At 37.5% G+C, this 22329-nt stretch overlaps 1 protein-coding gene across 3 annotated transcripts in view; it reads left to right on the top strand.

Annotated features, from left to right (window-relative positions):
- The window catches only part of LOC131038355 (uncharacterized), a 50803-nt gene extending 31662 nt beyond the window's left edge, over positions 1–19141 (top strand). Inside the window, exons 3-5 of one of the 3 annotated variants that reach the window (XR_009104408.2) lie at positions 18091–18188; positions 18327–18549; positions 18832–19141. Coding sequence is in view for 2 of the 3 variants with exons in the window: in XM_057970753.2 (XP_057826736.1) it covers positions 18091–18188; positions 18327–18402 (174 nt within the window). In the remaining variant the exon portion in view is untranslated. Of the gene's footprint in view, positions 1–18090; positions 18189–18326; positions 18581–18831 lie in introns of those variants that run through there. The other 2 variants (XM_057970754.2, XM_057970753.2) reach the window with 2 other exon arrangements.
- Positions 19142–22329: the final 3188 nt, after the last annotated feature.

Below are 22329 nucleotides of genomic sequence, written 5' to 3'. Positions count from 1 at the left end.
CTTGAGTTCTATCTAGGAAGCTGCCCAAATCAATAGGATCTTCCTCTTCTATCCTCTTTTGCTAATCTCTTCCTAAGCCATGCAGCGATAGCTGATCTCTCTTCTCCTACCTGCACTTCATTCAATTGCTGATCTTCTCGGGGTGGAGACGTAACTTCTTGATCTTCATCCTCAATACTCACATATGCATCGTTGCTTGCCTTATCATGGACTAGTTTAGGTGAGACTGTCTTGTCTTGACCCAATGATTGCTTTCTCTTGTTCGTCCTTTCACACCTGCTATTCTGAATTGTAGACTCCTTGGACTCATTCACTCCATGATCAATGTTCTCTCTAGGTGGGCGATCATCTTGGGCAATTGCCTGATTCATTTCTATCTCATGCACGGAAGAGGCACTGGTAGAAGGCGGCCTGAACTTGACTTATGCTTATTCTTGGGAGGCTCTTCTTTGTTGGTTTCTTTCCTCTTAGATCCTTTGGAATGAGTCGACCAGGTAGCACTTCCACTTTGGCTTTCACTTTCTGTATCATCATCAAAAGACTCTTACCTCTCACATCAATTTGAATGTTAGCTGGGTGCCTTGACTCTTCAATTTATGGATTTGGGCATCTACCCAACATCTTGTATATGATAAGACTGGTTTCATTAAGTCTTTCAAGCTAGTGCTCTCCACCTCAATCCAATTGACATTCACTTCTTTGTCTTTCTCTTGCTCATATATTTGTAGGAGGTGCCTTCCACTATCTTGTGCTTGATCGAGAATGTCAAAGACCTTGCTTGCTCTGACAATGTCAATCTGTAGCCTCGAACACATTCTTTTCCTTATGTCTAAATCATCTTGAGCATTCATGAAATGATCTTATAATTGTAACTTGTTCTTGTGTCTTCTTCCACTTGATCCCTTGATGCTACCGTAGGGATCAAAGCTATCTGTAGAAAATTATGGGATTAGAAGGAGAGACTTCAATTCTTCATGCACTTTCTCCACGACTTGCAAGGATGGGCACACCTCCAATGACTGTCCGACTGAAATGGGAAATGGAATCCTTCTTCTGTACTTTGTTGTATGCCATCAACTGCTTCACCAATTCAAGCAATACCAACTTGTTAGTAGGATATCTTGGTAGCATGTAGCACGGACAAGAGCATCCTTGCATTCTTATGTAGGTGAACTTGGGAAACTGGATAAACCAAGCACCAAACTTCTTTATTAGCTCTTTCGCTTGTGGGAATAATCTTTGATGCATGCCACCTTGCAAAGTTCTTGTTATGTGCATAGTGAAGGCATCATTCACTCTCTTGAAATGTGTCTTGCTAGGGTAATGGAGCTGTATGTATGATTCACGTGCTCTCAATTCTCCAACTCTTGTGTTGATTGGACCTCTATAAATTAACCTTGCATACTCATAAGCTTTGGCAAGCGAGTATATGATGTATGAGCTCATGTAGAATGTCTTTGTTGGCACAAGTCTCTTGAGCTATATATCAATGTAATTGCTTATAATTCTTGCCCAATTGATCCTTTCTTTTCCAATTGATATGATTTCCATGAAGTAGAACATCCAATTCTCAAATTGAGATGCCTGAGGGGCTCCTACAATTCAGTTGAGCAATGTGATCAAATCATCGAATTCTTCCTTGAAGTCAATCCTGTGGAGTTTGGTGGGTGTCTTGGATAAAGAGGCCTACAATAGCCAATACTTTTTATTTATGCCAAGGCATTTGTCAGGATCATCATCATAGAATGCCCGCACTGCTTCCTTGCTCTTGTAGATCATGTTGTTGAATTCAGGTATATGGAAGGCTTCACTAATAGCTCCTTCGGAAAGGTAGGCAAGTTCTCTGCCATCAAGTGCCACTATCATCCTTTTGCTTGCATCATAATGCTTTGCACACTCAACAATCAACTCATTGCATTGCACTGCTGGAGGGAAGCATGCTGCTTTCACAATTCTGCTCTCAATCATCATCTTCGAGTATTCAGAAGGCTTGGTGGTGTACAACGGTCCAAGAAACTTCTTCATGTTGATTTGGCCAAGGTTGGTATCCATTGCCCCAGAATGATGCAATCTTGGACTCCATTGCCTCTCCCTTTGAGTCCTTGATGGGAGTCTGTCAAGTTAATACTTATGATATGATATTAATACTTACAAGTGAGAATTAATCACCTAAGTTTAGCAATTTCTGCTCTAGAGCTGATAATTCATCAAAATCTTCAATATTGCTAAAACCCTAGGTGCTTATGTTAAAACCCTATCTTGCAAAACTTGATTCTATTTGAACATGATCATCTAAGCTAATGAATTACACCCTAAAATGTGTTTAGATGATTAGAATGCAATGGATTAAAGCTTCCTATGATTGAAATCGATAAGCAATAAGGTAGACCAGCGCTGAATAAGGTCTGATTTCCTAGAAAAATGATTAAATGAACTTGTCTCAGACCTGCAAATTGATTAAAAATGGGCTGATAATCGATCTTTTGGCAAAATTGCCCTCTCTCAAGGCTTTGCTGATGTCAAATGCCTGGAATTCGTCCAATTGCTGATGTAAAGTTGATAATCTTTCTCCAAATTCGCTTTTTGATCAGGGATAGGTTGGCCAAAGTTTAATTCACTGATGTTCAATAGTCACAATGTCGCTGCCCTTAATGACAAATTCGTTGATTCAAGAAGTCAATTCGCTGTGAATGATGATCAAATTTGATGCCTCCAATGACTTCGCCTGAGACTTAAGGAAGATCACTGTCAACAAGGAATGGATTCGCCCTCTAGCAATGGGAAACTTGACAATATGAAACATCTGATATGTCTGATTGGAATCGCTGTCTTCACAAGAGCATTTGCAATATCGATTTTGTGTTTGATCAAATGTAATGATCAACACAACTTTATAGTTGTTTGAAAGGGTGCGATATCTAATCACAAGGCCGACTTGTGATTACCATTTTAATGATTTGCAATTAAAACAAAAGGCAAACTTGTGATTACCATTTTAAATTTAAATAAGAACGTTTCCTTCAATATCGTGGGGCCCATTCAAGGTGATAAACACGTCAAAATCCACCCTCTTTGCAAAACAATTTTTCTTTAAGTCGCACATTTTGGGGGGTCAATGACAATAACTCATCTCTTAAGTTGCACTTTCAGGGGGGCAAAGGAAATCATCAAACTCTTAAGTCGCACTTTCAACGCGGCAAAGGAAGTGATCAATTCCTCAAGTTGCACTTTCAGGGGGTCAATGACAATAACATAATCCTTAAGTCGCACCTTTCACATAGCAAAGGAAATCGCTTTATCCTTAAGTAGCTATTTCAACATAGCAAAGGAAATGACTCAAACCCTTAAGTCACTCTTTTCAAGGGGAAAAGGAAATGCAATTCAAAATGCCCAAGTTGCTCATTGGAAGCCTGTTTGGAAATGGAATCGCTCAGTTCGTTGATCTTGATCAGCGAAGGAAATGAAATATCTTAGGTCACTATTTGGAGGGGGCAAAGGAAATGATAAAAACCTTAAGTCGCTGATCTAGGCAATCAAAGGAAGTAATGGAAATGCTTAAGTCGCACGTTTGATGGGTCAATGACAGTCCTCTAAAACGCAAACTTTTGCCGTCTTGATCTGATTTGCTCCAAGCCTCTCATGATGATTTCAACTTCAGCTCCCTTTCTTAGAATGTTTGACCTCCAAAATCATCTTGCCTTAGGCAAATTTGCACCTCATTTTCATCAAAGCAAGTGAAAAGATGTGAATCCTTAACTCTCAAAATGCTGGATGTGAGATCAACTCCAACTTACTCATTCAAAGGATCGCTCCTAGCATCTAACCTAACAAACTCCTAAAACTGAAAGCAAAAGAGGGGGTCCCTATTTGCGATGGGGCGATGTGTGAAATGGTCACAACACTACTCCTTCACAGCCAGCAACCAACAACCTATATTACATGCATATTACTAGAGCACCAAATGCTCGAAGTAGAGCAACAACTCCTACAACCGATACTTACTCAAACAACCATTTAAATTCATAGCTCAAGGAGCCTACAGCAGAGCTGCAATGAGCCTATTATGTAGAGTATAGATTGTATGGGAAATGATGGAAAGGCTATTTTTTTTATGCTGTGGCAAATCAGCAGATATTTGGCTAAAAGAAACCTAAATCTTATTCGATGTTATTGTGATGAATGGAAATTCGATTTCCTGAGCAATTAGGGCTTCATCTTGGGGCGGAATTGATGGATTCGGAAAACCTTCCACTCTTTTGTTTGTTGGGGCACTTTCTTCTCGTCTCACTATATGAACATTCCAACAAACAGGATAAATTTTACCCAAGGAAAAGCTGTACAAGTCTGAAACTCATTCATTATTGCCTTATTGGTCAGATCTGCTAGTTGTACAGTTGTACTAAGTGAGTGAAAATTATTCATTTGTAAATCTGAATTTGTGTTTTTAGTGCATTATATGACTCAATGTAATTGTTCCAACAGCTGCAAATCAAAGAAAATCAATTTTCAGATGGTTTCAAGTTGATATTTTATTATTCCAATTTAGATCTATATACATTAGATACCTTAGGGTTTCATAATTTCTGTTCATTTGCAATTTGAAGGTTTAACACTGATTTCCAGTCATTTGCAGAATTGGTCAACGTTATTTTCAAGTTCAATTTGCTGTTTGAGTTTTCATTTTGTTTCAGAAATCACAAAATACAAAAAAAAGCAGAAATTTCAAGAAAATAAAAAAGGACATTACAGATCAGCACATAGGGAAATATTCGATTGAGATTATTGCTTCTGAGAAAGTATGAAACTTAATTTCTTACTAAGACTATGATTACCAGTATCAGAAATACTAGATGGATATTTATGAAGCTGAATTTTTACTTACAAAATACAGACTTGCAGATGGAATAACACCCAGAAATGATTGAAAACCTTAATGAAATGCTATGAATCAAACACACAAAAGTACAACAGGACCATTTACTTCATCTGACCTTTCTAATACTAAGCAGTTGGCAGACAATAGGCTGTTACAGATTGGTAAAGTGCTCAGGAATAGAATAACATGCTGCAGAAACTACTAGAATGCTGCGATGGATATTAGCTTAGTATCGTGTCATAACTATGGCGCTCAACATAAGATGTACAGCAATCACAGCTTTTGATATGCTGGGATTATCAGCCCAAAACAACTTTCAACACATTTCTTTGATCATCTATAGGTGCAATGGTCAACCTCTGACAGATCCTTTGCTGATTCAACTCCCTTTTACAATTTAATCAGCACCCTCTTTCTTTGTACAACTGTCTTAAAAAATGAGATCTTTTTGACTGTCCTCAGACCCAAATGGCAACTTGGTAGCTGGTAAAAGCAGTATGGTAGGGCACAATAAAACTGATTTAATCAATTAACAAACAATAAGGTGTATAGTAGTACTTCGTTTTTTTTCTCCCAAACAACCAATAAACTTTACGCTACTCTCCCAGTACTGCATTTACTTTGCAATGGTATTTGATATGATAAAATAATGTATGGCTGGGTACAAGCAAGTACTGCAGCTTGCTTAGTAAGGTACGAGACACAACGCATGCAAGAAAACAAATTGGACACTATGCTGAAACTCTTCTCACATTAAACTGATATCCTTAATAGCCTTCAGGTTTGCCTTGTCCTTTCTGTTGAGTGGAGGGCACAATAAAACTGATTTAATCAAGTAACAAACAATAAGGTGTATAGTAGTACTTAGTTTTTTTTCTCCCAAACAACCAATAAACTTCACGCTACTCTTCTAGTACTGCATTTACTTTGCAATGGTATTTGATATGATAAAATAATGTATGGCTGGGTACAAGCAAGTACTGCAGCTTGCTTAGTAAGGTACGAGACACAACGCATGCAATAAAACAAATTGGACACTATGCTGAAACTCTTCTCACATTAAACTGACATCCTTAATAGCCTTCAGGTTTGCCTTGTCCTTTCTGTTGAGTGGACTTGCCTTTGCCCTTGTCCTTGGCTGAAAAGGTCTGTTCCACACTAACTGAACCACTGCTGCTACCAAACTGCTACATTAAGATGGCCATTATATCAATATTACAATACTATTTTAATACCCTCCCTTAATGGTCATTCTACTAACTACTCTATATAAGACTGACATAATTTGCAGGTCATTTGGCCCTGAATGCATAGAAGGCTGCCCCCTTCTTCTCAGAATGCTCTGCGACATGAGCTTGCTGAGACCTTCCCTAGTTTTGTAGAACTTTTGGATATGATCAAGATTCAAGCTTATCACAATCTGTCGACCGCAATCCTTCCAACCTGATGTTGGGTAGCAAAGCCATCCCTCCCCTTATCCAGAGACATCGAGATCGGCTTCTCAAAACCATGCAAAAAACCCATCTTGACTTTTTTTGGAAAAAAATCATAAAACCTAGAAAACAACAACACCAGTCATAATTTTTTGTGGAAAAAATTAGAAAACCCTCCAGCAGAGAAAGAACCCACGATTTTTGTCTGAAATGTGCAAAAAACGAATAGAGAAACCATGATTTTTGAAGAGAAAATTGTGCAAAACACTCCATAATTTTTTGTGGAGAAAAATTAGAAAACCCATCTATTGGTGTTGGAAATAAGCCACACCCGGACCGACGATGGACTGGTCCAAGAGGGGCCGGTAGCTCAATGGTAGAGCACTCCAACAATGTATGGAAGGTCCTACGTTCGAGTCCTAGCTGGTCCATGTCTCAACATGGTATTAGAGCCAGGTCCAGGCTAGGAGCCCCAAGCACTCGAGAGGTGTGGCTTAAGGGGGGGGGGTGCTGGTGTTGGAAATAAGCCACACCCAGACCGACGATGGACTGGTCCAAGAGGGGCCAGTAGCTCAGTGGTAGAGCACTCCAGCAGCGTATGGAAGGTCCTAGGTTCGAGTCCTAGCTGTTCCATGTCTCAACACCATCCACGATTATTGAGGAGAAAATCATACGAAACCCCCTAGTTTGTTCAAAAGCTTTACTTGTGGCCATCACGAGTAGTAAATAGAAATAAAACTCCTTGATTTTTGTGGAAAAAATCAAGAAAAACCCTTCTATGATTTGTTGTGGAAAAAAATCAGAAAACCCACTAAAAAAATTCGCCATAAAAGAACCTAAGCTTTGATACCATGAAATGATTAAGATGACTATTATATCAATATTACAATATTATTTTAATAAACATTTGTAGAGGTGATGTTCAGTGTTTCTATGAAATGTTCATATGACCATGGTAAGCTTTTCAACGTTATGATGACCATATCTTCTTCCATCTTGCGACCAATGGCCTCCAATTGATTGCGAATGTGTTTGATTTTCATCAAATCATCTTGCAAAGACAGTTTCTCATTCATCATTACTGAGAACAACATATCTATAAGGAAGAAGGCTTTGCCTTTATCTGACGTTTCGTGCAGAGATTTAAGATGAGTCCATATTTCTGCAGGGGTCTTGCTTGAGAGAACTTTTGGAAGCATTTCATTTGTGACAAATAACTTGAGGAGCATAACAGCTTCATGATTGCGCTCATCGAATTTGTCCTGATATTTACCTGCAGTTGTTGGACGAGTGTATGTACCAAGGACAATCTGGTCAAGGCCCCTGTACTTGAAAATTGTGAGCATCGGTTGTTTCCAATTGTTATAATTTTTGCTGTTGAACCTCTGGCTACTTTCCAACATGATGTTGGGTAATGAAACCATCCCTCTTGCTGTCCAAACATTATTACTCCCCTAGTGAGTCCAAACATTGAAATACAAAAACTCCCAAAGTTTACAAGGAATTGGTTTGAGGATTTTGTCAAGCACTATAAAGCGTGTGAGACTATATGGATGGCCATTAACTAGGAGGATAATGGTTATTGGCTGAGCGTTTTCAACAATGCTATGGGGTATAGCCATAGATTGGTTCATGGAGCTTGACGCACCATCCACATCCTCTTGGGACGTGTTGAAGAAAGCATTCAAGGCGGAATTCAATTTTTTGTGGAATGACAATGAGATTGTTGCAAAAATGTACAACACCAAGCAAGGAAAACATGAGATTACACAAAGCTTATAATTGTAGGCTCAAAGAATTGTTGGTGAAGTTGGAGAACTAGTTGGTGGATGGATTGAGGAAACAATGGTTCATTGAAGGATTGATTCCTTACGTAAGAAAATGAAGTGGTGCCTCCGTCCTCATATGTTGACACCTACAATCGAGCAATGGACATTGAGAGAGAGGAGAAGACATCTTCCCGAGGGAAGGGAAAGATAGGCGATGATGAGAGCATAGAAGACATCAGTGACGAAGAATCAAAGACATTTCAAGCCCTATGGCAAGACATGATGAGAATGACGAAAGAGCTCAAAGTTGAGAAAGAAATTTCAAAGGAGACTAAAGAATTATGGTGCACCAAGTGCAAGGTTGAAGGTCACACCACAGTAAACTGCTTGAAATTATTTTTTCTATGACATTTGCAAAGTGATGGGACTTTCCATCAAGGAATGCCCAGACCACTTGAAGACAAGAACCACACAAGTGCTCTTCACTCAAGGGGAAGAATTATTCCCTTGACCACACCTCCAAAACCACAAAACAATAATACTAATGCTTCTCTTGGTAGATACCGCAATAGATGGATCTAACAATCATTTCAACAACAGTGGATCAAGAAGTGAACTCCAAAATGGTGCCTAGGGAAGATTGATGATCGAGTGCAAAAAATGTAAAGGATGGGGACACTTTGCCAAGAAATGTCAAAGCAATCAAAATAAAGCAGGGATTTTGTGCAAAAGGTGTGGGTAAGTGACCATGGAGACACCGATTGCTTGAAGCAAAAGGGTATTAAAATGCTAGTTGGAAGAACAAGACGAGGCAGTTTTGGCAATCATCAAAGCACAAATGAGGAATGCTCTATACCCAGACCCTTGTACAGAGAAGGAATGACTTTGAGAAGCCAAAGCAGAAGTAGTAAAGGTGATGGCCAAGGAATGAAGAACCTTCAATGAAACTGCAAGTACTTCATTACAGTTGGAGTTAGAGAAGAACATAGTACGATAGGTGCTATAGACAACTATACCAATAAAGGTGATACACCTTCAAAGCATGCCACAATTGAGAGTGGCGATCACCAACATAGTCATTGATGACCAAAATTAAATAAGACATGATAATAGAGATGCCACCCAAAGGAGGAAAAGTCATCAACTCAATGTTACTATTAACTCAAGGAAGAAGCCGCCCATTGTTCAAATGGAGATCATGGGGAAGAACTTGATGAACATTGTCGTCAAAGGATCAAAAGTCAATTTACTGCCTGAAGATACATGGAAGTGCCTCAGGAAGCCAACCCTCTAGCTACTGACGTTCCAACTAGTAGGCATCAACCAACACATAATCAAGTCGCTGGGGACAGTGATAGCGCATAAGGTAACAATAGGGACCCAACAGTTCTTGCAAAACTTTGTGGTCATTCTAGTGTAGAAGAAAGTGTATGAGGCGTTGCTTGAAGGAAGATGGCTGATTGTAGCCAAGGTGGATCACAATTGGAAACAAAACACCCTCTCCATAGAAAACAATAGGAGGAAGCACGTCACCGACTTGAGGAACTAGGCATGAGCAAGAAGATTGCTTCTTATGATTTGGAGTTGGAAGGATGAGAATTAGACATAAAAGAAGAAAAAAGATTCATGGAACTAAATGATGGAGTTCTTGACCTCCAACATTGCTCCAATGACAAAACAAGCTCTCTTAATGGAAATTTTCATTGTCAAATGGAAGACTTGTTGTGACGTTTTCACACATCGCCCCATTGCAAATGGGGACCCCCTTCTTTTTAGGCCCTGCCGGTTTTCTAGCTTGCATTTTTGTGGTCTTTTCGCAGCAGTCTCGTCAGTCTCTTTGCTTTGTAGATGTTCGAGGATCATATTGGTCAAGTCTGCCTTTCGTTTGAGCAAATTCGACTAAAATCTATGAAATTCCGAATATTTCCAAATCCGGAAGAGTCAGAAGGCAGACAAGTTGGATAAAAAATGGTTAGGTTTGGAACTCCTATTCCAGAAGAGGAAAGCATGCAAAATCATCCAAGTCCAGAAATTCACATCAATCCACCAATGTCATCCTGATCCGAAAATGGCCTGAAATTTGACTAAGTCTGGAAATTTGGAAGATCTTCCAAAATGCAGAATTTGCATTATGATTCCTATGGACCTGAAACCACTCTCAAACATCCTGACAATATATATGAAATATAACTTAAAGTATCCACTTATACTTAAATGTTATATTTCATATTTATATCTTGACGAAGAGCCTGGAACTTGTGAAAAAAATCCATGTGTCCATGGACATGGCCAAAATGCGCCCAAGTCAGGGCTGGGGTGCTAAAACCAAGAATGAATTCACAAGTGGAAAAATCCACCTCTCCATGGACATGTTGAAAATGCGCCCAAGTCAGGGCTGGGGTGCTAAAACCAAGAATGAATTCACAAGTGGAAAAATCCACCTCTCCATGGACATGTTGAAAATGCGCCCAAGTCAGGGCTGGGGCGCTAAAACCAAGAATGAATTCACAAGTGGAAAAATCCACCTCTCCATGGACATGCTGAAAATGCGCCCAGATCTAGGCTAGAGCGTTGAAACCAGGAAGGCATTCATAGGAAGAAAATCCATGAATCCATGGGCGTAATGAAAATTTCACCTGAGCTAAAAGAATTGGAATTTCGCTTAAGGCATGAAATCCAAGGAGTCAAAAAAAAAAAAAAAAAAATTCCCCTTGGGCAAATTTTTGAATTTGCTATTCTTAGATACCGAATCTCGAGCGAGTGTGGAAAATTTTATAGATTCGGAATCGTGGCAGAATTCTCCATCCAATGAACTGACTCCTAAATTTTAGGAGGATCCCTAAAAATAGGGATGTTGAAAAGGAGACATGGACAATTCACAAAACAATGAATTCCTTCCTTAAGGACAGAATTCCAAGAAAGATGAAAATTTGGCTAAGTAATGGAAATTCCTTCCTTCAGGACATAATTCTAGGAAAGGTGAAAAATTGACAAAGTGTTGGAAGTTCCTTCCTTCATGACAGAGTTCTTAAAAAACGTGAAAATTTGGCTAAGTGTTGGAAATTCCTTCCTTCACGACGGAATTCTTGGAAATGTGAAAATGTGGCTAAGTGTTGGAAATTCCTTCCTTCAGGACAGAATTCCAGGAAAGATGAAAATTTGGCTAAGTATTGGAAATTCCTTCCTTCGGGACAAAATTCCAAGCAAGGAAGAAATACGCCCAAGGATGAATTGAACATAAAATTTCTAAGGCAAGGAAGGAATCAGGGATGAACTGAACAAGAAATTCCCCCTCCAGGAAAAAATTTGAAAAATCCATTCTCGGGCATCAAATCACATCCAAATTTCAAAAGTTTTACAGATTTGGATTCATAGGAGAATTTTCTCTCTCCTGGACTGCGGATCCCTAATTTGGAAATTTTTCTAAAAAATAGGAAATGTGCAGAATTGATGAAAAACCTTCTCTGAGCAAGGAAAGTTGAAGAGACTTCAAGAAAATTCTTCCTGAATCGAATTTTCCCTCCCCAACCATTCCAGATGTGCAGGAGCGGATATACGACAACAGAGTCCATTTGCATGGCGAGGATCTATTGAACGCATGGTAGTATGGTGGCGCATTCATTGCCGGAATATTTGACCAAATGGCAACCTGGTCATTGCATGTTGAATTTATGGCAGATTCCTTTTGCATGCAGCCGCCGCATGTGGAAATGATGGAGCATTTATGACATAATGGGGTGATTTTTGCATGGATGAATATTCAACACATGTTGGGCGAATTTGAAGGAGGTGGTGCATTTAATGTGCAATAGATGCTATTTTGGGTACTTTTGAATTAATTGTATATGGGCATGATGGGTTATTAATTGGAGATTCCCACCTTGTTGCATCTTGAGTGGAGAATCTTTTAGGGAAAACCCTAATTAGGGTTTTGCATGTGGCCAGGGCTTGAAGCCTATATAAGGGATGGCCCCCCTCATTTGTAAAGGGGGGAGCTTTGTATGAAATTGTTGTGATAAGTTTTGAGATAATAATAGTGAAACATTGTTCTCTGATGGTGTCCACTTAAATTATTTTTTCAAAGTTGCGTGGTTTCACCTTCCTCACTTAGATTAGAATTAGTTTAGTGCTTTGATTCCAATGGAGAATGTAATGGTGTTTGATGAATTTCCATGGTTCATACTTTTTGCATCTTGCTGATTGTAAGTTGCAGTGTAAAGTTAGCCTGAACCCCCAAATATGTGCTAAGTTCAATTGTGAATAGTCGTTTGGATTGCGCCGTGTTGGGTATTCAGATTCACTTTTCTCAATATGAAAATCCTCCAACATCCTCAGAAGATTGCACTGGTTCCTGCGGAGTTGTAGTTTATCTTGGCGAAGCAGAGCTTGGTTTATTTGAAATTTGTCCACCAGAGCACTATTCATTGTTATCACTGCCCTTAGGAGTAGATTTAGATCCTTCTAAAACCCTTTCCCTTTTCTTTCAGTTCATTTTAGTCCATTCGAAGCAATAGCATCGCAGAATTGCCATATCTGATGGAGTTCCAGTCACAACAAAGAAGTGAAAGAACGATGCACATGTAAGGCCCCTTGGATTACCAGCAATCACATCAGCCAACTGAGTCACGTCCACGCATTGAAGGAACCTTGGAGTCGATTGTTTGAACTTCTTGCAATCTTAGCATGCAATCGTACTTTGATCAAGAGAGAGTGAAGTGACCATTAGGCAACTTTATTCTGTGTTCGACGCTGTCATAAAAAACACGTCAACAAGACTACAAACTCTTCTAACTCAATTGCAACATGTTTCAAATCTAGGAGATTGAAAAAGAAGATGACAAAGCCACAACAAATCGGATATTTCCTTCAAAGTATGAAGAATGCAAGGAGGGAGCAGCCAGGTTGGATGATACGTCAACCCATAGCTTTGAGTAGGACAAAATGATCAAGTACAAGGAAGTGAGAATGAAGAAAGTGAAGTTGGAAGACAAAGGCAATCCACAAACATTTATGGTTAGAGACAATTGGAACCTAGTGTTGCAATGATTGGATTGATATTGAAATGAGAAATTCAATCTCTTATTTATACATCCTCTTAACCTTGATTTGCACCTCTTAATAAAGCTGACTTGACATTTGTTTGTTTGGAATTTGAAATTATTTGAAAACCCCTTCTTGAAGTGGCCGACTTGCTATTCATCCAAGGAGAGTGCACTTCATAGCGTGGAAGGAAATCATGGAGCGCATTCGCACTATGGGCAAGGATTAGTGCTCATGTTTGAGTGGAGTTGAAGCATCCTCAAGGAACTTTTCAAGCGCATTCCTTACGTGTGGAAGGAATTCATGGGCAGGATTGCACATGAGATAAGAAATTTGCAAGTGTAGGTGCACTTTTGCCTCGGAAATTAACATCACATTTCAATAATTGCTAACACATGTTCTTGGAAGCCGACTTGAAATTACACTCTTTCTGCAATTTGTTAAGCATACTCTGGGCGATAATTCATGAAACAAAGGGAAAACCTAACCTTGAGTGCACTTCACATGTGAGGAGGAAATTTGACTTCCCTAGGGCATGATTGCACTTATGAGTGGAAATTGCGCCCTCCTTAGTGCTCTTTCCTTGAGTGGGATTGCAATAGGGCACTCAATGTTTTTCTAGAGCGCACTTTAAGCATGGAAAGGAAATTTGATACTTGGAGCGCAATTCCACCTACATTTGTCAAGAAATTTCCTTGATTGGGGTGCAGTTTAGAGGTGAACAAGAAATTTTTTCAAGTGCACTTTCATATCCTTTAAGGCATTGAGTGCATTTCCTATAGTGTCAAGGAATTTTTGCTTGGGAGATGAGCGTGTTTTCATCTTGCCCAATAAATTATTGCTTGGAAGGCGCAATCCCATCGTGGCTAAGCAACTTTTATCCTTGGAGTACAAATTAGACATGCAAAGGAAATTTGTTTGAGTTTACCCTTAAAGACTTGAATCCACACTTCTACATCTTCAATTTTCTCCCTTTTGACAACATTGTACCCACGACAACTTCTTATTGCATTTTGACGACTTTGACAATTTTTACCAACTTTTTGACAATATTGACAACATTTTGCAAAATTGTCGATGTTGTGCGTTTCACCCTTGACTCATAGCTCTGATGCTTTATCATGAATCCTGTCTTAGATGTTTGACTTAATCACTCCTTTGAGAGTAAATCAATATTGCTGCCAAACATACTAAACCCTAGGCAAAACTCTAAAATTCTGAAGCAAAACCACGTAGGAAAGCAAAAAACAAAGGGGGTCCCCATTTGCAATGGGGCGATGTGTGAAAAGGTCACAACAGGTAGTAATTTGAATTTCTACTGCAATATATGCTTTTGACAGTAACCTTAATTATGATCATTGGGAGGGCTTCACACAAGTGCTATAGAGTAATTTGATTTGTAAATGGCCAACAAATTTATTCCCACTGGTTTTAATGGTGCAAAAGATCATTTTCAACAGCCAATATACCACCAGCAATTACCAACCACTGACCTCCAGCATCAAGCATCAGCCACCAATCGAAGACAAGCTACTAAGAAACTGCCAACTAACCACAAGTGGTTAGCTAAGTGCTGAACTAATCTCCAGCAATACTGACTGTCTAACAAGCCGTGACACCTTGTCTCCAAGGAGACACCTTACAAACCAACAACACTGTTTTTAAATCTTCAATTTTATGCTCACTCGGGAGTGAAACCCATGAATGCCTAGTTCTTCTATCTCCATCATTCATCTTTATTTCTCTTACCATCATGCTATGAGTACTTTCTCCAACAATGACGATTTCATTAATCATATTTTTAAATTTTTGCAAGTGTACATCCTCCAGAGTCCCCTTTTCTGGCCCCCTTGTTTTCTTGAAGATATCTATATCAAGCTACTCAAATCTTGCCCTTGTCAGCAGCTCAGAAAAATCTGTGCTCTCAAAAAATGATTCAATTTCAACTCATAGTTGATGTTGACTGCTCAAAGCATGCTTGGCCCATTTGCATTCCCCCCAATGACTACCTTCTTTCTTCTAACTATTGTTGCTGCATTCAGGCCTTTGAAGTTGGCAAGCAAACATGCAACTGCTTTTTACAATGCAACCATCTATAACAATTTCATGTGTTATGTTGCAAGTAGTGAAAGCCTAAAACACACAATTTTGTAAGCGTATTTATACTTATTTTTTATCTATTGGTAAAGTGAAAAAGCAGAGGGTGGTGACAGAGAGCAATGAAGGTAAGTTTGATTAAAATTAAAACACCTCCCACATAGTAATTTAAATTATAGCTTCATATACTGTCATTTATATAAACCTATAAAGTACCACCAAAATGTTTTGAAACCCTGTAACACAAAACAATTAACTTTGAACTTGTTTCAAGAGGGAGAGATTCATCAACCAGATCCCAAGGCTGATCTTCTCACTACTGTTTGTAGCCAATGAAGATTTTTTCCGTGATGGCATGAAATATTCAAATTCCATTCTAAATGCTCGAGGTGTAAGAACTCTTGCAGGTTCCGACTTAAATTTCCAGCTATAGACACTTAGTAATTTTGTCAAACAATTCTCGTGCAACCTCTATGTACGCTGATCCCAGATTTCAGTCCGATTTGTTTGCTTAAATGGGCATGGAATATGATTTGAATGCTTGCAACTAACACTACAATGTCTAAGCAAAGAACAAGAGACAATTGCAACTTCTCTCGGTCATTTCAAATGCATATATAAGAAATTTAACATGTAAATGTGCACCTACAGCCAATTGTCATTTCCACAAACACTTGGCATGCAACTAACAAATTAACTTATAACTGTAAATGCACTATGTATTCCTTCGATTATTCAATTGCTGTTCATAATACACCATACCCGGACAAAATGGATTGCTTGGCAATGAAAACCCTCGTCTTTTAGCTGCTGCTGAAGGTGTACGGCTGCCTTGGAAAATGTGCCAGCACTCAGATTGAAGTCTATGTACCCTCTGGTTGCTGCGTATTGTCTTCTTGCACCCCTGCAACCCCTCTCTAATTTTCTTAGAATTTATTGACAGCTGCAAGCATGAAATTGTACTTCTTGAAATGGTACGGCCAACACATGGTACGGCTACAGCTGGAAAAGTACGGCTGTTTGGGATTGATGCCACATGTGGTAAATCCCTTCACAAATTCAGTCTCTCAGATTTGCAGATGTAGATTCAATGATCAGCACAAAAACAATGAATTTCTTCACCAATTCGCTCAATGAAAACTTCTGAGTGAAGCTCTCCCTATAGGCTGCAATTCGGTAGATATTTCACTACTTCAGAGCAACAATGCATTGAAGATTTGCACGTTCTCCAATGGTCTGGAAGTCTGAAACCCTAGGTTTCTTCCTCTTCCAAAGAAATCAACAATTTCACAACATAATAATCATAATAGTTTCAATTCTCTCGAGGCATTATATATTCTCCACAAAAAGTTTGATTTTCCTCCATAAATGCATTAATTAATATTAAATGACATTTAATATAAAAAGTGCACCAAGTCATTCAATATTTGTCTTGATAATTGAGCCTCATTAATTAATTCATATTGGCCCCATCTCATGATGCCACGACCCTAACTTAAGCTATAATATAAAATCATATTATAACTTAATAATATAAGCTCAAAACCAATAATGTTTATTTAAACTAAATAAACATTAATAATATCTCCATTATTACTCAACATTTTTGAGCGCCGTCTAAACTGGGAGCTGACGTGATGAAGCTGCATACGACCATACCCCTTTACTAAAAATAGCAGGGGTCCATCTCTAACATCTTTGACTTACTATAAATAGTAAGTAATGCATATGAAGTCCAAATGAAGCCAAATGAAAGCCAAACTTACAAAACTTTGACCACTGGAGAAGCTGCATCCCTCAAAGGACCCTCTATCCAAAATTATTAGCCTAGGAGGGTCAGAATGATAGACTAATCATCCAAAATCCATGCCTGCTAAAATGGGGACATTACAAGAGGTGCTCCAATGCTATGTAACTTGCTTCACGAGGACAACAAATCAATATATTAAATATTACTCTAGCAAATTGGCTTGAAGTCAGCAGTGACTATTTCACACAATCATTCATGGAGTTGTCAATTTCCCTTTCTTGTGAACTGAGATTTTGTCCAGAAAACCAGATTCATTGCATTGAAGCCCAATAGAACCTTTTTTACATACCACAATTTGACATATAATTTGATTTGGGGAAATTTTAATATATTGATTAAAATAATCAATTATATTATTATGATCATAATCCAGCTTGGCAATATTTGCCACTTTACAGTGGAGATACAATTCACACGCAGATGGTATGTACACAGAAATGTACCTTCAACATCAAGAACAAAGTACTTGTCACATTTTTATGAAAATGACTGAAGTGAGATCTGTGGGTACCGTCACACCTGATCTTTTACACATCAATTATGCTCACTAAAGCAATCCTGATGTGAAATGAAGGCCGTTCTCACCTGACATAGAAATTTGAAACTATATTTAAAATTATGATTTTTATCAGGATTCAACTGCCTAGTTTTTGAGTGAGTTTGACATAAAAACTCGGCAATTGAATCCTTATAAAACATCATAATTTAACACTGCAAAAATAATATTTCCTATTAATCCATAGAAATTTAATCTTAATAAAAATTATTGTTTCGTCTTTTCAATTCATGATATTCGTCCATTTCTGTTATTTCAAAACATGATAATGATGAATTTATTGTTAAACAGAAATCTAATAATTGCCAGAACAGGTTTTGTCATACACTGGGAATTAAATTTTGAGACAAAGGGAATTGACAGGTGAATTATTCACAGTTAAACAGTACTGAAAGCCCTGTACTAAGCAATAGAATTGTTGTTTATAAGAAAATATTCTTATCTAATGAAAATTTTAAGTCAAGTCAAAGATCTTTTCTAACAATAAAAGCATGTGTGTATCTGGACAGCAAGGTAATACCGAGCTAGTTGTTGATATGGTTCGACAACAATTCAAGAAAAATATGCATGAAACAGATCCAGAAAAGATCCAAAAGATGAAGGATGAGTAAGTGCATCTTTTCCTGTCTTTATTATATTTTTTGTCTATCGTGTGTTATTGTTTAATGGACATAGTAGTAGCCTAATCATTATCATCTTACATTGAAAACAGTTTTGACTGATATCTTGCTGTTGTGATGGCTAGTGCTGCAAGAGGCCTTATCAATCACATGCTTTTTGAAACTGAAAAATTGATAGGAAAGAAACTTTTTCAATCCTAAGGGGACACTTCATAATATATTTTAGACGGTCACAGCTATCATGGTCTATGCAATATACACTTTTAGTTCTTGTGACAAACGGTATTGTTGTGACATCAGCAAAAACAGAACTGCAAATTCAATTTGCAACAAATTGGAATTTATTTGGTAATTTTAATTTTTTTTACAATTGAAGATACCTTTTTCAGTAAAATCATTCAAATTGAAATCTATTGTACAACACTATTCTGTTATTTAGAATTAACAACCTTGAATTTATATTTCACAATGAATGGAGATGATTAGTCTAGATAGGTCATTAATTTATCGTGTTAAAGCAAATGTAAGAGAGTAAAGCATTATTAATTACACTCCTTTGCATTTATTATGTCATCTTTGGGCAATGGATGAGAGTAAAGCAGTACTAATGACAGTTGTTGCCATTTTCAGGCCAAGTAGGTTTCCAAGTAGTCTTGTGTTTAAAGATCTCAAGCTACTGTAACTTAGTGTTGAAAAAAGCCTTTGGTAAAAGGCTGCATACTCATCATGATGACTGAAAACAAAGTGTATTAAGGCTTCTTATATGCATAACTGGATTACAACGAAGATTAACGATTGTCTAATCTCCAATTATTGTCTTGCTATATTACTAGCCCTTGCACCAAAAGAAGGTGCAATGGTTATGCCGATAGTAAAATATACATTATATAATATATTGGAGAACACAAATCAAGGAATGTGTTAACTAAATTTGTTCAAATTTTGATTCCAATTTTGTCTAATATTGTGCGAGATTGATACCAACTGATCACTACTATTTATTGGTATTTTAAAAAAAGTAGCTAAAAACATTTTTTAGTATATTTCCATCCTATGATAGTAAAAAGTCATAAATGCATAGTGATTAATTTAGTAGTGAATCAATGGTACTTATTTATCTCAGCAATGTGAGTATGTCAAAAACATATTAATATTACATCCTAACACTATTTAGTCAACTCCCAATAGCTTCTTCTTCATGTCTTTTCACAATCATAAATTCACAACTATCAACAACTCTTCTCTTAAGATAAAATAATTCTTAAATACTTGAAAGAGCTATCAATTTTGATGGATTTGATAATAAATTAATTATATGCTATTTGAATAGCTTCTTCATGTCTTTCTGCAATCATTATTTTGCAACTATTAGCAATTCTTCTCTTAAGAAAGCATAATTCTTAAATACTTAAAAGAGCTATCAATTTTGGTGCAGTTAGACAATAAATTAATTATATGATATTGGATATTATTGAAGATTGCACACCTTTTAGACCAAATAAAAAAAACTGTCCATGATATTGAATTCCCATTTTGAATTTTGTATCATCTTATTTGGCTTACCTCCCTATATAAAGCTAAATAAAGAGCAGCAATGTGCAACAATTAAAAAACAAACAAATAACTTATGGCTTTCAAAAAGAAATCCATGCATTAATCTCTATAGAAACAATAGCATGACCACATCATAACCAATATACAATACTACAATATCTTTGCCTTTAATTTACTATCAAATTTTAGGGGCAGATTTGTAAGCAGCTACTTAATTTGGGGCCCCATTCTGATAATTTGAAAGACACCTTTATAGATGTTGACTGAAGTTAAATGAATAAATCTACTAAAATGTAATAATACATTACCTCGTTTATTGTCAATTTTTTGAGGTTTTGAAAATTACCCAGCCGATTGGGGTTAAATGAATAAATCTACCAAAATGTAGCAATACATTATGATGCAGAGGCAGGGGCTGGAATAGCACATTCACAAAGTTTGAGGTGCTCATAAGGTTTTAAGAACTCAAAATTTCAAAACCTCACTCCTAGGACAAGCTAAGCTAGTAGCCCTCTTGAAGGAGTAATTGACCTTTAATGTTTGACAGGGGCTTGATCTCCACAGACTTAAATACTTTTTGGATACCCATTAGGCTGTTATAAAACATACTTCAGATAGAGCACTAGTTGTTTAGGACCATATGTCACTTCTATGACTGTCCTAAAAAGAGCTAATAGGCCTAATTAGGCTTCTAGGATACCTCACTCACCAAACAAAGTATATACTCTTCAAGGAACCAACTTAAGACCCCAAATAGACTTGAATAGGATAATATGCCCAATGAATAGGATCTTGTCTTTTGTTATATCAAACAAGGTTTGACAGTCTTGGATGCTTACTCACTGCTGTTAGGACAGTCAAGTCCTAATATGCTTGGTCTCTACTCTCCTTGGGCCTTACAACTTGGAAAGATGCTAGCACCTAATCTCCATTGATGCCACTGATTAGCATCTCACCCAAACAACACATTCACCGTCCACAAACCCACCACAATCTCTTTTTTTTATGCTGTTCTCATGAATTTCAGAGTCTAATACATAGAGATATTGGGCAAATCAAGGAGTCTTCACACCTGCAACAAAGAGACTCATGCCCTGCAAGGAAAACAAATAAAAATACATCCAAAACTGAGCATTTCCACCAAGTATCATGGCTTCAACCTGCGGAATGCTTCTTATTCACATGATGAAAGCTCACGGTTTACCCTAGATGAGGGTTTGGAGCTGTTCTTGAGAAAATAATGAAACACACGTAAAACTAACTAAATACTATCAAGCTTATTCTAATGGGGATTCAAGCTACTATCATCCACCATTAATGAGCTACATGTTCAGACCGTACAAGATCAGCAACAAGAATAAAAATCACTAAGATGCAAGGAAAATGATAATCTTATTGATTCTCTTCTGTTTCCTCAACCTCCAACCCCTCAAATGAGGTTCTAAACATTCTTTTAAAGCCTAAGCATCCTCCCCATAACTGATCACCAGCCAAGAAGCTGACTTTTGGCTTTTCTAATGATTTTTCACAATTTTGGCAAAAATATATCACTTTCTGCCAATATTTCCAAATACAAAAGCATTGTCCTATCAAATGACTCTCTAGGACTCATGATCACCTAATTTGATCTAGTTAGATCTTATTACAAATAATCACACCAAAATTTTGAATACATATTAACTTGAGCCTCTTATAGGCCTTATTATGCTTCAGGTGCTCCTGCACCACATTACCTCAAATATTGCCATTTTTTTGAGGTTTTGAAAATTACCCAGCTGATTGGAGTTAAATGAATAAATCTAACAAAATGTAACAATACATTACCTCATTTATTGCCAATTTTTTGAGGTTTTGAAAATTACCTAGCATGTTGAGGAAACCAGAGGCAAATGGCAGCTTGCATTTTCCAATTGACATTTTCCTAATTGTTTTGGTAGCTGATACATTCACATCATGGAGAGATGTAGGACATTTCAACTTAAATGAAGATGATCAAGAATAATTGTTTCCTTCCAAAGAACAAAATTGGCAATCGATTATATCGAGTTTTATCAATTGGGGGCAATCCACAATCAACGTTTAGAAGGAGTCGTATTTCAACTTCAAATAGTTGAGGTTTTGAGCATATGTTGTCAAATTATTTAACCCATAACATTCATCTAGTCCCAATTTTGAAGTTGTGGGCATAGTGCTATAAAAATTTCAACATTTTTTTGTGTCTGGGACAAAAAAATTTAGAGAACATGATGCGAGACAAGGAAAACCTAGACAAGACTCGAGAATTTGATACCAACTTAATATCCAAGTTTTAAAGCAGCGAGATAGGCAAAAAGAGTAGTAGGGATGATACCACTACTTATAACAATTGCTTTCACCCCTTTTACCCTTATACCCTCAATCCATTCCTCAATCTTTTCAGTGTAGCTCTATAAAAAATTTGCCCTTATAGATGTTGACTGACATATGCTAATAAAAATGCTATTATGGGGGATGATTCTAAGTTCAAATAAAATTAAAGTAGATGTGGCAGATCCAATTTGGATGGCATAGTGGGCATACAACCATATTAAGATT

Source organism: Cryptomeria japonica, chromosome 10 (genome assembly GCF_030272615.1).
Source record: "Cryptomeria japonica chromosome 10, Sugi_1.0, whole genome shotgun sequence".
NCBI classification, from domain to species: domain Eukaryota; kingdom Viridiplantae; phylum Streptophyta; class Pinopsida; order Cupressales; family Cupressaceae; genus Cryptomeria; species Cryptomeria japonica.
Note: the sequence above shows the minus strand (reverse complement) of the source record. Positions and strands in the feature narration are given on the sequence as shown.